Raw genomic sequence first — 17,519 nt, forward strand, 5'->3', positions numbered from 1 at the left:
TCAAGGAAAGAGAGGAAGCAGCTTGGAAGAGGAAAGTCTCCTGCCCACCCGTAACCTCCCCACCTCTCCCACTCGGGCAGGATATGCGTGGATGAGCACCTTGATAGCCACACGCCTGATGATGCTGAAGGGGCTCAGCAGGTAGAGGGCAGGCGTAGCTGAGAACCGGAAGATGGCCTTGCCTTTGTTGAGCACAATGAAGGTCTGAGGTAGGGAGAGGAACTTTGAGACAAATAGACTGACAGACAGACAGATGGACGGACAGACAGAACTACGGACAGATGGGTGGACAGATGGATGGACGGATGGATGGACAGACAGGCAGATGGATGGACAGACAGACAGGAGGGAGGCACAACAGATAGAGAGCCTTCCTACACCCAGACCTTTTTGTCACTGTAGTAAGGGTCCAGGTCCTCCAGGGGGATGCCGATGACTTCAGGTGGGGGGTCCCCATAGATGAGCGGCAGGTTCTTGCCAGCTTCCAGGTCACTGCGTGGCTTCCTCTCAGGCTCCTCGATTTCCATCTGCTTGTTCCGCTGCAGCCGAGCCTCCTCCTCCACCGCCCGCTGCTCTATGGCTGCCAGGGACTCTGGGGTGAAGGGGCGCAGGCAGTGGGGACCCGGGGGTACCAGGTTGGGCAGAGATGAGCTGGCCATCCTTGCATCCTGGGCTCAGGGGCCAGAAGGGTGGTAGGCAGCAAGGCACCTGCAGCCCTCAGTCCCGGGGTTCTGAGTGGTCACCAATGCCCTGGCTCTGCTGTGGACGCCTCACTTTCTGCCTGCTCAGGGTTTAGGCCAGGGAGGTGGGTGTACTGGTCTTGTTGGGGCTGGAAGATGTGCCTGCAAGACCTGGGTGTGCTGCTGCACCGGCACTGAGCACGGAGCATCCCCCACCCCAGGCCCCACCGTGCTTCCTCTCAGCAACAGGTTGCGCCACCTTCGGGATCCGCAGGAAGCAAACCAGATCTTCTCCAGCCGTGGGAACTGGGGGCCGATGCCCCAGTGTCCTGGGTTCAGACTCCAGGAACTGTGTGGCTTCAGCCTATAGGAACACAGAGAGAGCACCTGTACCGGCTGTCCACAGGATCTCTAGGTGGACCAGGATGAGGGTCCGCTAGGATTGGCCCTAAAACACAACTAGCAAATGGATCTTGGAGATCTCGTGGATTGGCCGATATTAGCAAGGGATGTGGGTGGAGACCATCGAGGGTTCAGCATGACTTAGTGCAAAAGGGTGGCTATGACTTATTGATCATGTCTGCCAGGGACAAGCTCAGGAGAATTTGGGCCCTGTTTGCATTTGTCATCTCTGCCTGGAGAGAAGGGGAAAAGAAGGCTGTGGGGAATAGGGTATTTTTTATTTTTTATTTTTATTTTTGTTGTTGTTGTTTTTCTGATCTTTAGGGTACTAGGCAGTGGGCTGGAAGAGGAACACAGAAGGATCCTGGGCCTGCAGGGCGGGGGCAGGGGGGGTGGGGGGGGTCTCAACTGCTTCCTTCCAGGACTCTGTGGAACCAAAACCTCTGGGCAGATGGAGCTGGATAGAAAAAGAAGTCAGGTATGGGAACGGGGTGGTGTCAGGAGACCAGGGGATGCTAACATGAGTGACCACGAGAGGCCGGGGGTGGGGTGGGGGCGGTGGACAGGTTAGAACCCCGAGAGATACTTTTTGGCTGGTGGTCTCTTATGAACTGGGGAGGGGGCAAGAAGTCTCACCAGAAGCCTTGGGTTTTACAAGCTGTTTGCGCACCGTCTCGAGTTAGCCCCTCAGTCTTTTCTGGCTCCTGCTCCCATTTGCCCAGTCTGTTCCCTGTAGGAAGGCTGTGCTGGGCTATTGAAAATGAATTTAGAGCCCCCCACTTCTCATCTGAGGAAGGGGAAGCAGGCTATCCAGATGAGACCTGATAGGCTGTGGTCATATGGTAGGGGAGGAGGTCTCCTTCTGTCAGAGGTCTAGGGGAGGGGAAGAGGGTGGGAGAGGGAGGGAGGGCAGGAATGAGAAGATACAAGGGAGAGGATAACAATCTGGATGTAATCTGAATAAATTATAATAAATTAAAATAAAAAATAAAATGGCTTTAAAGGGATGATACCTTTGGCAAACAGAAGGAACACTGGCCCAGTCACTCACGACCCCTGAAAGGTCAATGTGGGGTTGGAGAGATGGCTTCTGGATAAGTGCATATGGGGACCTGCGTTTTTATTCTAACATTAAAAAAAAAAAAAATGGGTAGCCACATGCATGCTTGTAACCCAGTGCTAGGGCAGGGGCAGACACAGGAGGATCGCGGGGTCTTGTTGGCCAGGGCAGGGGCAGATACAGGAAGATCGCGGGGTCTTGTGGGCCAGGGCAGGGGCAGATACAGGAGGATCGTGGGGTCTTGTTGGCCACCAGCTTGGTTCCAGGTTCAAGGAAAGAGTTGTCTCAAATAAATAAGGTGGGTAGGGATAAAGCAAGACCACTAATGCCTTCCCCTGGCCTTTGCAAGTACATGTGTACACCAATGTGTGGAGAGAGAGAGAGAGAGAGAGAGAGAGAGAGAGAGAGAGAGAGAGAGAGAGAGAGAACAGCACACACATATTGTCGGATCCTAGAGCCTCTACCAAACATAAGGACTCTGTCTGGCACGCCTGCAGAGTGCGTCCCTCTCACAGAAGACCCAGACCCAGAGGCTTTGTTATTGTGCACACTTCTCAGGCTTGGTCAACAGATAGAGCAGATGACAGGGAAGGGCCAGAGCCATTGGGCAGAGCTGGCCACACCCCTTGCCCAGCTGCTTTTTGCCAGACTCCAGGGAGTCATGTTTCTGGGGCATGACTCTGCCGGTTCCCATTTCTCAGGCGGTCAGTGACCCTGCTGTGTACAAGTGCGCGCGCACACACACACACACACACACTGAGCTGGAGTCCCTCACAGAGACACTCTGCCTGTCACATACCTTACCCTGACCCTACACACATGCTCGCATCTTGTCATATTGACAGGGCTGGCCTGCCAGATGACCTTGGAGGACCTACCCAGGCTGAAGTCATCTTGGCAACAACACCCCCATTCTGGTGCTACCCTCTGTCCTCCACTACAGCCCAGGGGGAGCACAATAGGCCGGCATCACAGTCTGGCTCTAGCCCAGCCCTCGAGGAAACTGACCTCACCTGAATCATACTCCCAGTGTTTCTTCTCAACTGACACCCCTGAGCAACCTACCCTGCTCCCACGTCTTGAAAATGATGTGGCCCGCTTCTGGTCTCTGCGCTGGTAGCACTTCTACCTTCAAAATCACTCCCCCGGGCCTTCCTATCCTTTCACCAATCCTGAATCCTCTTCACCTTTGGATGCTCTGCTGTGTGAAGGTATCTGCAGTCCCAGCATCCACTCACTGTCTCAGTGTTGTTGTTCCAAGGGATCTGATGCCCACTCCTGACCTCCACAGGGACCTGCCACGTCCACAGCTAACAGATATACATGCAGGCAAAACACTCATACAATAAAAGTAAATAAAGTTATAAAAAGCAAAAATGAAACAAAAAGTAAATAAAGTTACAAGTTTTTTGTTTGTTTGTTTTTTGAGACAGGGTTTCTCTGTGTAGCCCTGGCTGTCTTGGAAACTAGCTCTGTTGGCCAGGCTGACCCTGAACTCACAGAGCTCCCTGCCTCTGCCTCCTGAGTGCTGGGACTAAAGTTGTGTGCCACCAGAGCCCAGCTGGTCATGTGTTATTGTTGTTGCTGCTGCTGTTTGTTTGAGACAGGTTCTGTTCTTGGCCTAGGGCTCAGTGACCAGGCTATGTATGTTAGCTGTTTGGGGCTGGAATTACAAATATACCCTGCCACACACCGTTTTTGTCTGTTTGGTTTTGTGTGTGGTTTGTTTTGAGTGGGAGCTGAGGCTCGAACTCAGGTCCTCAAGTTTGCACAGCACACATTTTACTGACTAAACCACCTCCTCATCCCTGCAGGGTTTTCTGTGAGGCCTCTTTGAAAGCAAATGCTTCATGTCATCTCCTAGTCTTCAAATGTCTGCATTCTTCCCTTAACGTTCACCTTGGGTGACCCTGCCTCTTCTTCCTGGAGAAGGCCAGCACAGAGCCAAGTCTACAGACATCTACACTGCCCTGCCTTTCCTCTTTCCCCTCCTAGTATATTAGAATAATAGTAATCTGGCCCAGCATGGTAGTGCACAACTTTAGTCCCAGCACCTGGGGGGGCAGAGGCAGCAGATTTCTGAGTTCAAGGCCAGCCTGGTCTACAGAGCGAATTCCAGGACAGCCAAGACCACACAGAGAAACCCTGTCTCAAACAAACAAACAAACAAACAAACAACAAACCAAATGAAAATAGTCACCACCACAGGCTGGTCTTTTACCCCAAATCTGGGCCCCTGGGGTTCCCCAGAACATTCTGCAGTTCTTTTCTGTCTACCTTTATGGATGTCTGTCTTCTACACAAGGGCTAACGACAGCTACCACACAACGGCCGCCTCACCCCACCCTTCCCATCATCCGTTTCGCTGTCTTCCTGTCTCCGTCCACAGAAGAGCTTCTTGGAAAGTGTCTACACCAGCTGTCTCCACTTCCTTACCTTTTGCTCCCTCCTCCCCTCCCCTCCTCCCCCCCCCCCCCCCCGATTCCAATCTGGCTGCCATCACCCCCCGAAAAACCGGAACTGCTTTTGTCAAATCACTAACACTCACCCCTGCTGCCAAGTCCAGGGCATGCGTTTCTCTCCTCACCTCCCTTGACCTCTCAGGAGCAGTCACCCTAGTTGGCCACAGGCCCCTCTCTGGAATATTCTATTTAGCCTTCATGGGATCACACTCGTGGTTTTTCTTCCTCTCTGGCTGCTCCTTAACGATTTCTGTTGTGCTGGGCATGGTGGCGCACCCCTTTAATCCCAGCAGAGGCAGGCGGATCGCTGTGAGTTTGAGGCCAGCCTGGTCTACAAAGCGAGTCCAGGACAGCCAAGGATACATAGAGAAACCCTGTCTCAAAAAACAAAAAACAAAACAAAACAAAACAAAAACAATTTCTTTTGCACGGCCCTTTCTGTACGCACTCTCCTGAGTTGCACCAGGGTTCAGCCTTCACAGAGTGACATCATTTCTGTGATGGTAGAAAGTGCCATAGGAATAAAACTAACTTTCCTTTGAATTCTGCACTGGCCTAGCTATTGCACCCCGGACAGCTCTGAGGTGTTAAGAGCCCCCCCCCCCCCCCCGCAATGGGGACAGAGCTTTTGTGCATTTTCCATGGTGCCATACCCTCTTTTTCATGCCAGGAAATGCCAACCACTCCCTGTTTCTCAGGTCAATCACCAACACGTGTCCCTGGATTCTCCTTGTCTGTCACTGTTTCCAAAGCCCTGGCAACCCCCTTTCCGTGATGTATGAAAACCCCACTTTCCCAGCTTCTCATGCCCACCCCACAGTCATTTCCGGGGTAGCCTGTCCCCTGCTACCATTTCTGCCACTCATCCTCCCAATCAGTCCCACAGAGGCAGCCACTGATAATTTCAAGACCAAAGTTAGCTCTTGTTTCCGATAAAACTCTCCAATAACTCCCCATTGTGCTTAGAATACAAGCAAAGGGCTGGAGAGGTGGCTCAGAGTTGTCTGCTCTTCCAGAGGCCCTGAGTTCAATTCCCAGCAACCATAGGGTGACTCACAACCATCTATAATGTGACCTGATGCCCTCTTCTGGCCTGCAGGCGTACATGCAGGCAGAGTGCTATATACATAATAAACAAACAAATAAATAAATCTTTTTTTAAAAGTTCATTGTTCCAAAGGGGGAAACATTTAAAAAAAAAATAGAATACAACCCAAGCCTCCTGTGGTGGCCTCCCAGGTCCTGGCTCTCTGGTCCCACCTTGGTCTAGTACCCTCAACCTGGTCACTTTGTTCTAGACTCATTGGCTTCTTTGGCCATTGGCCTTGCTCCTGCCTTTGGGGTTTTACCAGCTCCCCTCTCTCTCTCTGGAACCCCACAGCTCTCCCTTTTCTCATGGTAGTTCCCTCTCTGCCTTCTATTTTGAGAGAGTTCTTCCTCTTTTTCCTACCACACTCTCCTGCATTTTCCTTGGCATTCTTTTTCATGCGTTGTAAATGCTCGCCTCGTTTGTTTGTGTATGTTCTCCACGGGATGGAAATGTCAACACGAGCAGCAACTGTGTCTGTCTAGGTCACCATGGCTAGTCCCAGCACTGGGCATGTAGCAGGTATTTATAAAGTGTTTGTTGCCAGGCATGGTGGCACACGCCTTTAATCCAGCACTCTAAAAGTGAGACAGCCAGATAGATCTCTATGAGGTTAAGGTCAGCCAGGTCTACACAGTGAGTTCCAGGCCAGCTAGGGCTACATAGTGAGACCATCTTAGAACAAAAAAACACCAACAAAGGGCATTGAGTGAATGAATGAATGAATGAATGAAATAAAAGGGAAAGGCCTTGGATTCAGACCTTCTAGGGAACCTCATGAGCTTTTCTATGCTTTACCCACCAATCCACCCATCCATCCACCCGTCCATCCATCTGTCCATCCCTCTATCCATTCTGTTCACATCTCAGAGGCTGAGCTGGCCACCGGTAGAGCTTGGTGCTCCGCAGATAGATGCCTACAGAGAGCCGAGAGTCTGGGGAGAGCGGACCCGAGCACGCGTGGCTGGGACAAGATGCTGCGGAGCCTGTCTTCAAGAGAGGGGCATGGATGGTGCTGGGGGTTCAGGCAGGTGAGAGGTTACGTCCAAGCAGGAGAAAGAAAGATGGCTTTTTTCAGCTGGGTCTCCATGGATGAGTAAGTTAGGAAGGCAGATGGAAGGACAGCCAGGGCAAAGGTAGGACACTGGGAACTCATTTGGATCACAGAAGGCATTTAAGGAAGGAAGTGGGGAGAGGTGGGATAGTACTGGGGATAGGGGCTACTGCCAGGCCTGGGGGGGGGGGCTGGACTTAATCTTGTAGCCTTGGAGAGCCTCCCGGGGCTAAGAGGCCAAATGGAGTCAGAACTGCCCAGCAGTGTGTTCCTTCTGTCCACCCTTCCTACGTACCCAGAACACACAGGGAGGGCTGTGTTGTCTTTAGTGGCACCAGTGGCAGGCGAAAGGACATCTGCAGTGTATGGATGGTCCTGGTAGGGACAAGGCATCAACAGGACTCCATGACACCAAGTAGGCTGGTAGATCGCCATGTGGCCCCTTGGGATACAGTGAGGTGCAAACATGGTAAAGATGACAGCTCTCTCGACCCCACCCTGTCCCAGTCTGGGCCCTGAGATATGGCATTTGAGGGTTAGGGTTAGAGTCCTCAGAGGTTGGGTCCCCAGGGCAACCTCTTCTCGGTGCACTTGAGAATGCTGGTGTTTCAAAGACCTGAGAGAGAGCGTGCCAGGTATGGCGTACGCTTTTAGTCCCAGTACTCAGCGAGGCAGAGGCAGGAGGATCGCTGTGAGTCAGGACTCAGCCTGGTCTGAAAACTGAGACCAGGACAGCCAAGGCTACACAGAGAAGGCCTGGGGGAAGACCTGAGAGGGCAGCGGGGCACTGCCTTACTCCACAACAGGGCACTGGGACTCAGGATCATAACTTTCCAGTCCACAGGCTCATTCATTCATTCAACAAACTTTCTGAGTTTGTGGCACATGCCTGGCTCTCGTCTTGGCCTCGGGCAGAGCACAGAGGAGGTAAAGTCCCTGGCCCCTCATGGAGCTTGCATTCCAGAGGGAGGAGGCAGGCAGTAAAAGGGGAGCAAATAAGATAATTTTAGCGAGTGATAAATGAGAAGCCGAGCCAAGGCTAAAAGCCACCTCCCGAGCCAGGGCTGGAGTCCATTTAGAAAGTGCAAAGTCCCATGCGAACCGAACCGCCTTCAAAAAGGAAGTTTGGGCAGAAGTGGTGGGTAAATCAGGACTTCCTGGGGGGCCTGGAGTTGGTGAGCCAACCAGGATGGAGGGAGGGGGAGGAAAGGTCAGGAATGGTGGGGCAGGCTGAGGCCAGCTGTCTGAAAGCAGCGAGTGGAGGGTGAGGACGCCCAGGGTGAGGCGGCTTCTCCTGGAGCAGGTCCAGCCCAGCATTGTCTCTCCCGGTGAAGCAGCCAGATTGGAGCATCCAGCTCCGGATATAGTCTGACCACAGAGGCCTTTTCTCCCTGGCCTGGACACCCCATGTGCCCATTCAGCCCAGATGGAATCTGCTATAACTGTGGATCTTCCCCCCCTAAGACCTGTGGTCTAATCCCCTGCCCTGTAAATTAACCTGATTCCCCTCTTTTCCATCTTCATACACCCCCAACAAAAACATTAGCTGATTAATATCCAACAGTATGCTAAAGGATTATCTACCATGGCCAGGTAGGATTTGTCTCAAATATGCAAGGCAAGCTCAAAAAAACAAAAAACAAAAAAACAAAAAAAACTAAATAATTTAACTTCAATAGACTGAAGAAAAGTCACGGGATCATATCAATGGATGAAGGTCAAGGATAAAACAAAGCAGAATAAACTACAGTCTCTATTCATGATAAAAAAAACCTTCAGCAAATTAGAAAGGAGAAGTACTCCCTCAAGTTGATGAAGCCAATTTATAAAGAACCCTGCCAGCAGCAGTACTGACACACCTTTAATCCTCCCAGCACTCAGGAGGCAGAGGCAGGTGGATCTCTGAGTTCTAGGCCAGCCTGGTCTACAGAGAGAGTTCCAAGACAGCCAGAGCTACACAGAGACACCCTGCCTCGAAAGCCCTACAGTTACAATAGCTAGCATTTACTTGAGTGGTGAGAAACCAACCGAACCAAAGCTGGCTCCTCAGTGCTTTTCAACTCTAGACTGAAAGTTTTCCCTTTGCAATAAGACAAGAAAAGGAAATAAAAGGCAACAGTTGGGAAGGAAGAAATAAAGCTGTCCTCGCTGACGGGCGACGTGATGATTATCTATGTCCAAAGTCAGAATTGACCAAAAGACTCTAGGAACTGGAAACCTTCACAGAAAAGTGTTCTGTGTCCAAGCTTGACATGAGTGGATGTGCGGAGCCTTACGAAGACCTCGCTCACCCCTTCTCTGTACCCAGACACCCCTGCCTTTTGTGAGGGAAAGCTTGCTGGATGTTGACTTCTTCTGAGATCAAGTCCATCTACCACAAATGAGTAACTGTGATCCTAATTATCCCCAACTATTGGCCAAACAAGGCTCAGGATAGTCTCTAACCCCAGCTGCTTCCATAAACTTCTAGAATGTTCCTTCCTGGAAAACCAATGCTGCTGCTGCTGCTGCTGCTGCTGCTTCTCCTCCTTTTCCTTCTCCTTCTCCTCCCCCTCCTCCTCCTCCTTCTTCCTCTTGATTTGGGGGTGGTGTCTTCAAATATTCAGAAATTCATTCAGCTATATCACACCAGCCTGTAATCTCTCATGTGCTCTCAGCTACGCCTCTGCTACTTTGTGATATAAGACCTATTGTAAGAAATCATCGTGGGGGAAAAAAAAAAAGAAATCATCTTGGAAGGTTGACCATGGGTGGGTATGCAAGGTCAAGGGGTGCACCTGCCCTGCACACCCTTCCCTGTTCTCTTTAGAGCACACCTCTACAGAAACAAAGCTAGCTGCCCTTGTTTAGGGCCCAGATATTATTCCTCTTACCAACCAATAAAGCCCTTTATCTCTCAACAAGAATGCTCATCACCCACCGTTGTCCAGCTATTTTGATTATTTAAGAACAAAATTAGAAGCCTGGCGTGGTGGCACACACCTTTAATCCCAGCACTCGGGATGCAGAGGCAGGCAAGTGGATCTCTGTGAGTTCGAGGCCAGCCTGGTCTACAAAGTGAGTCCAGGACAGCCAAGGCTACACAGAGAAACCCTGTCTGGGGAAAAAAAAAGAATAACAACAAACAGAACAAAATCAGAGGGCCGGCTAGGTGACTCAGTGGGTAAAAGCACACGCTGCCAAAGCCTGATGATCTGAGTTCTATCCTCAGAACCCATGTAAAAGATTTAAGGAGGGAACTGACTCTGACCCCCACATGCAGGGTGTGATCACACACATACCCTGCCCATACATATCACACATATAAACGTAGCAGTGATATGTGTGGCACACACCTTCGATCCCAGCTCTTGGGAAGCAGAGGTAAGTGGATCTCTCTGTGTTGGAAGCCAACCTGCTGTACATAGGGAGTTCCAGCCAGCCAGGACTATATAGTGAGGCCTGGACTCAAGAAATAACATAAAATGAAAAAAAAATTATCCAGACAAGCTTGGTGTGCTAGTTCCTGTCTGTAATCTCAGTAATTGGAATGCTGAGGCAGAAGGATTGCCATGAGTTTGAGGCCATCCCGGGCTACACAGTGGATTCCAGGTTAGCCTATGCTACAGAATAAATCTCTATCTCAGAGCAAACAAGCCGCAGACAGACAGACAGACAAAAAGAAATTACTGAGATCTGTATGTGCCGGTGAAGATCTGCTTTAAGGGCCTCTGCAGTGGTGGCTCCGATACAAAACTTCCTGGGAGACTCAACCACACCAGATTTCTGTTCTGGTCAAAGTCAGCACTGGGCACCCAGGTAGCCTGTTCCCCAAATCCTTGGGTTCCCACTGTGGCCCAGAGTGAGAAATGGATCCTCATGTTCCCTGGCTGGAGGTCTCATCACAACTTTTTTTTATTTTTCAGTTGAGGTGGGGATGGGAAGTGGGGTAGCTGTGTTACTTTTCTGGAGCAGAAGAAGGGCAAGTGGCCTCGGCCTTAGAGGCCAGAGCACAAAGGAAGTCAACCTAGGTGGCCCTCTCCTCCTGGCCTGACACAGTCTGTAGAGAAAACCCCGTCTCAAGGGGCCATGGGAGGAAGCCTAGAACTGGGAGCCCAGAACAGAAACCCCTGAGCATTGATTGAGTGGCCCCCCAGGATTCAGGAAACCAACTGTGTCTTATATTATAGGAGGCTCATGAAGGGGTTCAGAGGATTACAACAACCCTTCCTCCTTCAGGTTTCCAATTCAACCATCCTGTCACGGTCTAACCAAGGGCCACAAACGACAGCGACGGACACATTTGTTTTGCATCGACCGTGTACCGAGGTGGCTGTCTGTCCACAGCTGAAGCCCCTTTTCCACAATCACTCCTCCGGCCTCCACCTCCAGATGCTGAGAGCGCAGGCCTGAGTTCGTTTGCTGCACTCCGGGAACTGAACTCACAGCTTTATGCATGCTAGACAGTCAGGCTACCAGTAGAGCTGCACCCCTAGACCTGAGCTGTATCCCCCCTCTCCCTCCCTCCCTCCTTCCCTGACTTCTACCTTCCCTTTCCCCTCCCCCCCCCCTTACTTCATCTCCCCCACTTGTTTCTTTTTCCTTATTTTTCAGGCAGGGTCTTAGGTATCCTAGACTGGTCTTGAACTTGCTATGTAGCAACAGGTGACCCTGAACTTCTGATCCTCCTGCCTCTACCTCAGAAGTACTAGGATTATGTGTGTGAGCTATGCTTGGTTTATATGCTACTGGGATTGAACCCAGGGCCCAGTGCACCCCAGACCCCAGATCGTTGGTTGAAAAATCAGCAGAGACGCACTCAATAATGTTCACTAATGTGTGCCAGGCCCTGGTTCACAAGCTTTGGTTTTATTGTTCCAGCTAAGGCTTTGAACACAGCTTTCTTTCCTGCCAGCCCATGTGCCTGCTACTATAAACATGGCCTCCCTCTAGCCCTTTAGGGCACTGGCCTGGGCATGGTTGAGCTACTGTACAGGTAGCCCCCTGCACAGGCCTGCCTCTTGCTCCAAAAGTAGGCTAGAGGCCTTGTTCAAAGCCCTTTGAAAGGTGTGGCTCGTGGTATATGCCTGGCAGGCCTAGACCTGTGCTTGCTTCTCGGGGCTTTGTGTTGTGGGCAGGGGGGCTGGGAACACACCAGTCAACAGGCTGGCAAAGGGCTTCTTGGATACTTTCTTTTGGTTGTGAGCTTAACCTTTAACAGCTGAGCCATCTCTCCAGCCCAGATACCTTTTTTTTTTTTTCAAAGACAGGGTCTCTATAGGTGGCTTGGGGCTGACCTTGAACTTGCTATTGGATTGTGCCACCATCCCTAACTGAGGTTTATTTTTACTGGAACCAATTAACCATTATATATAATCTAACCTCTACTATGGCCTATTTGTATGAGATCCAGTCTCTCTCTCCCTCTCTCTCTCCCTCTCTCACCAGCTCTATGACTCATTTCTCAGCACGCACACACACACACACACACACACACACACACACACACACACACACACACACACATTCAACTCTGTGACTCATTGCCCAGCTGGGGTGGTGAGATTGATTCGTTCTATCTAAGCCTGGCACTTTCAGCCTTCTGTTAGCGCAGATCTCCCTACAGAACATCATCTAGTATACAGTGGTGGCCCCCTCCTCACATTGCTGCTCATATACCCAGCAGTCAGGTGAGAACTACTCACCTGCTCTGGAGGTGCTGCCTCCACCACCATGGCTCCTCCTCCTAGGTAACTCCTTCCGGGGACTCCCTGCCTCTGTTGCTTTCCCTTCAACCTCTCTTTTCTTCACCCGGCTCCTTCTGTCCCTCCTAGAACCCAGAGACGTCCAAGGCCACCCTAGCTCGTATCTACTTCCACCAACCCCAGCACGTGGGGATGGCGGGCTGACAGACCTCCCTGCAGAGACCCTGGGCACAGGGACTATGGCCACCAGCCTTCCAACAACACCTGAGATCACGGAAGGCTGAGGGCGAATGTCTGCTCTGACACCTGGCGCCTGTCCTCAGGCAGCCGGTGCTGTATTCCACTTGGGCTCTCCCTCCTGCTCCTGGGGACTTTACCTAGCAGTTGGGTCAGGAAGATTTTCTCCCCTCTCCTCTTTGGAGCCCCTTTTCCAAAACTAAGACCAGCCAACCTCAGCAAAGGCACGAGTCAGCAGCTTACTAGAGAGGACTCCTTCGAGCCTTGTCTATTCAAAGCCCTCATAGCAACCTCAATGGAGGGTTCCAGAGACCCTCGCTTCCAGGGGGATCAGATAAGAATAAAAGCATTCTTGACTTCCCCGCATCCCCTGACCCTCCGTGTGTGTGTGTGTGTGTGTGTGTGTGTGTGTGTGTGTGTGTGTGGTGTATGCATACATGTGTGTATATGTATGCACATACACGTATGGGTTAAGGCTATAGGCCACCATTTGCTGTCCTGGTTTTGGGTCTGGAGCTCGCTGATTCTCTGGATTAGCTGACCATCCGCTCCAGGGATCCTTTTGTCTCTCCCTCCCCAGTGTTGGAATTATGTGCACACTTGGCTTTTTACACGGGAGCTGAGGATCTGAACTCGGGTCCTTGGGCTTGCATAACAAGCACTTTATGGACTGAGCCATCTTCTCAGGGCCCAGTCCTTGGTTTTGAAGGGTCTCCAAAGCCTGTAGCTTCTTTCCGTCTCTCGCTCCTGTGGTGAGGTGTTTGCTTGTGTTCTCATAGGCACGATGGATTTAGTGAGCTTTTTCTATAGAGCTTCGACTGCATGAGAGACGTTGCCCACTGATTTCCTTCTATGGTTCTGTTGTTATCACCTGCACTTGATAGGTGATGCATGGGAGGGTGAGTGACCTACCAGGTGCCCATTACGTAGGAACTAGGATTGACAGCTGGGCCTTCAGCTTGCCTTAACCACCAGGCTAAACTGCTACCCACACGCTATAGCCTGCTAGCGCTATCAGGGGCTCCTGAGAGGAGTCCGGTGACTACTGGGTTTTTACCCTTCCCTTCTATGCCAGGACTGTCAGGAGAGGACCCTGCGACAGGGACACGGCCTCACCTGCCCACTCTACTGCCCTTCGGACTCCTGGAGCCCCTCACTCCTCCACCACCCTCTCCACCCCCAACACAGGGTGCTGACGGAAAAATAGCAGGGAATAAAAATAGCCATTGCTGACGCTGCAGAGCGGAGCGCACACACGAAAGCCAGAAGTGGTGATCAAGGTGAGAGAAACCTGGGCCCCCAGCACCTTCCCACGGAACCACAGTGAGACCTGCCCTGTCGCTGCCATGGTGGGACTGTGGACCCCTGAAAGAATCAACTGGCCGGCTGATAACACAGTCTCCACGATCCCAGGAAAGCTCTGTCCTGGCTCAGCCTAACCCAAGTTCCTCCCCAGAGAGCAGGGGCCTTGACCACTCACAGTGTGCCCCAGGCAAGTGGTCCAATCACTCGGAGTCTGAACTATCTGCTGAAAAGGTGGTGAAGCAGCCGACTGTACGGAGGCCCCGTAGAGTGTAAAGCAGTCACCCACACATCTGCCTCTGTCCCCCTCCCTGCTCTGGGAGCTATGGTTCCTTCTCTCTTCTCTGCTCTCCCTCCTTCTGGAACCTTCTCTGAATACTGCGGCCCTCAGCTGCGCTATCCCCTCCACTGCCTTGTCTGCCCATGTTTCCTTGCTGTTCTGATGGCCAGAGAGGCTGGGTCCCCAAGGCAGAGCCCTTGTCAGGAACGCCTCAGCATCAGTGCTGTCTGTGTGAGTCAGGGTCTGGGCTGGGGCGTACTGAAACCTCTGGAAAGAAGTTACTGGAGCAGGCTTTTCATCTGCCCATCCTTGAGCAGGGGTTGGGAGGGTTGGTGGTTGGGGGGTGACTACAGTCCTGAGTCCCCACACATACATATTTTCAAAGCAGAAATGACAGGCAGGGTCAGGCTGGGCCTACAACCAAACCTCATCCACCTTCTGCTAACTCCCTAAATCCCTACATATAATCCTCTGAGGGGTGCCTGGGCTTTAGATGGAGGTGTGCTCCTGAGGTTACCAGACACAGGGCCTGTGGTTTCCGTGCCCTGTTATCTGGACACTGTGTGGGGGACACAGGCCTGGCTTATCTTTGCCTGGACGCCCTGCCTGACATGGCGGGTTTAAAAGTCCCGGGATATTTAGCTTCTACTTTGTTCTATAAGATTAATGTGGCAGCAAGAGGAGGCGCAGTGGCCACAGAGGGTGACGGCTCCGGCCACAGGCTGAGGACTTGTGGGTAACCTACCCCTACCCCCAACCCCACCACACACATGTCAACCAGCCTCTGCCACCGTTAGGGTCCTCCTGACGCAGCCATAGCTACGGTGGCAGACGGCTGATAATATCGCTCTTGCCACCTCCCCAAACTCCCCAACATGCTCATGGGCAGGATCTCACCAAAGGCTTCCCATGCCCCTAGCCTTCCCAGGCTCTGCAGAGTGACTTGTTTGTGTGCAAACTTCGGGAGGGAAGGGGGAAGAGGGGGCAGGTGCAGGGTCCCCTCCTGGGGTGGGGGTGGGGGTGGGGGTGGGGGCTGTCTCCTGACAGTAGAAGTCCTAAACCTGCAGACATAGCCTAGCCCAACACATTGCTCTGTCCTGGGGATCTCAGTCTCTACCCATGTGAAGACGTACATGGCCCAGGCTGGCTTTGAATTCGTAGCAATTCTCCTGCCTTAGCTTTCCAAGTACTGAGCTTACAGGTGTATACCATTATGCTCAGCTAAGACTAGGAGGACTTAGGAACTTTCAACAAATTGGCCCTTTTGGTAAACAACATCCTCAACACCCAACTGGCACAACTCTACCAGCCGCTCCCAACCCCCTGTCCTGGTGTCCTGAGGGCTCTATTCTTAGTAAAGGGGGGTGGGCGGGGCTGAGGTCTGCTGGACACTGGTCCCTTGACCTACATTAAGAACCTATGTATTCTCCTATGTCTACTGAGGGCTCTCTTTGTCCCCAGAGCTCCCTGAGTGCTGCCATCCCATCTTTCCTCTCAAGGTACACTCCCCGGCTCCACATACGCACATCCCGGTTAGCTCTGTGGCGCCTACTTCCCTGGGTCCCCCTCTGCTAATGTGGAACTGCACTTCTGCCCCCTCCTCCTGATTCACTAGGGGAAAAAAGGCCTGTGGCTGGCAGAGAGGACTGGAGGAGGGCGGGACAGTGGGCAGAGCCTAGCCTAGTGGCAGCCGGGTATGCGTCCTCCGCTGGCATCTCACAGATTCCTCTTTCAACAGAGCAAAGGAGCCGCAGCAGCCGCCGCCACCCCCCCCACCCCCACTCAGCCTCCAGCCGCTCTCCATTGCTTCTCAGCAAACAGGCCAAGCCTAGTCACTGTTTTGGTCCCCCTTATGTCCCTTCCTGAAGACACTACAGCCTGGACCCTGTCCTTTGGGTCATCCTATGCCTGTCTGGAGCGAAGCTTTAGTCACATGCTATTTGTGACCAGAATGAGGACCCTTGCTCAGGGAAAGGACAGCTAGGCAGGGACACAGAGAACAGACAGCAGGACAGAGAAGGCAAGTTTGGGGACAGAGACGGGTCCGGGCCAAGGAGGTTTGACAGGGTGGATTGGCAGACTGGGGCCCCCTTGGGTGCAGACAGCGGGGCCGGCACGTCCAGGAGGAGGTCAGCGGTACCAGGACAAAGCGGTGACTTCCTTAGAAGCATGCTGGGGTTGAGGCCAGGGGCACTTGTCTCTTGGGGTGACCCGCCCCCCGGGGGGTTACCAGTACTCACTGTTGGCCAGAAGCAGAGCGGAGCAGTGGTGGACGAGCCCCGGGTGCCGTGCCCACCTCGGGCTGGGGCTGGAACTCTGGGGGACTTGGCTGGGGGGCCGGGCCGGCGAGGACAGCTGCTACCGCTGATGTCACAGGGTCATGAGTGAAACCTGAGGAGCCAGCCTTCAGGTGGGTGCCTCGGGCGGCCACACTTCCCTCTCGCCGTGCTCCAGGCTCACCCAGAAAGGGCCTGGGTTCTGGGACCGCACTGACCCAGGAGTCCAGACCAAGACACACCCACCCACACGGGGGGCTCACACTCACACACCAGGGAACCTCCCCCAACCCTAGCAAACAACACGCAGGCTCGGTTTGTACTCAATCTCCCTCATGGTCACTTCTAGACGTGTTCAGAGGGGGCAAGCTGGTTCACACACTCACACTCACACACTCATGTGTGAACTCTCTACACACAAATGCTGCATGTCCCCGCTCTCAGAAACACATACAAATCATCTTTTATCCACACACACACACACACACACACACACACACACACGCCTTCAGCTCACAACCACACAGTCCCAGGTTCACAACACAGTCTTGTGTAAACCTTCAAGTCACACATCCTCAAACCCTATATTCTCAGTTACACCTGTGCCAGATAACACGCATACCACATGGCACAGGCACAGGCTTTGATGGAGGGTCTGCCTGCGTGTAGGCCCATAAATTCTTGTATTTTCACTCGTGTGACTTGTCTGCCAACATACTCACTTCTGTTATCATGAACAGGGCTGGCTAGCTCAGCCAACAGATTTTTGTCAAGAATTTGCCCATCTGTAAACCTCCACTTCACACCCACACACACCACACACAGATGCACATACATGTGAGAGTGTACATTCACACCCAACTGTTTAACAGGACCACATGGAAGTCTCAGGAGGCATTTGTCTGCCTCCTCCCCCACCTCTCAGCTGGCAAGACATCTGTCCCTTCAAAACCCAGGGAGGGGTTGTGGTTGGGGGGAAAAATGAGATTGTCTTA

General features: G+C 52.4%; 1 protein-coding gene across 1 annotated transcript; it reads right to left on the bottom strand.

Moving 5' to 3' along the window:
- LOC311578404 (sodium channel protein type 4 subunit alpha-like) lies at window positions 1-16,555 on the bottom strand (the record flags this gene model as incomplete). Its single annotated transcript, XM_084748228.1, has 3 exons — window positions 16,489-16,555; window positions 387-1,044; window positions 1-204 (listed from the first exon to the last, which is right to left on the bottom strand). Exons 2-3 carry the CDS (start codon window positions 657-659, stop codon window positions 1-3), a joined length of 477 nt encoding a protein of 158 aa, XP_084604354.1. The 5' UTR covers window positions 660-1,044; window positions 16,489-16,555.
- Window positions 16,556-17,519: the final 964 nt, after the last annotated feature.

Source organism: Acomys minous (assembly GCF_964271855.1).
Source record: "Acomys minous genome assembly, chromosome: 12".
Lineage (NCBI taxonomy): Eukaryota > Metazoa > Chordata > Mammalia > Rodentia > Muridae > Acomys > Acomys minous.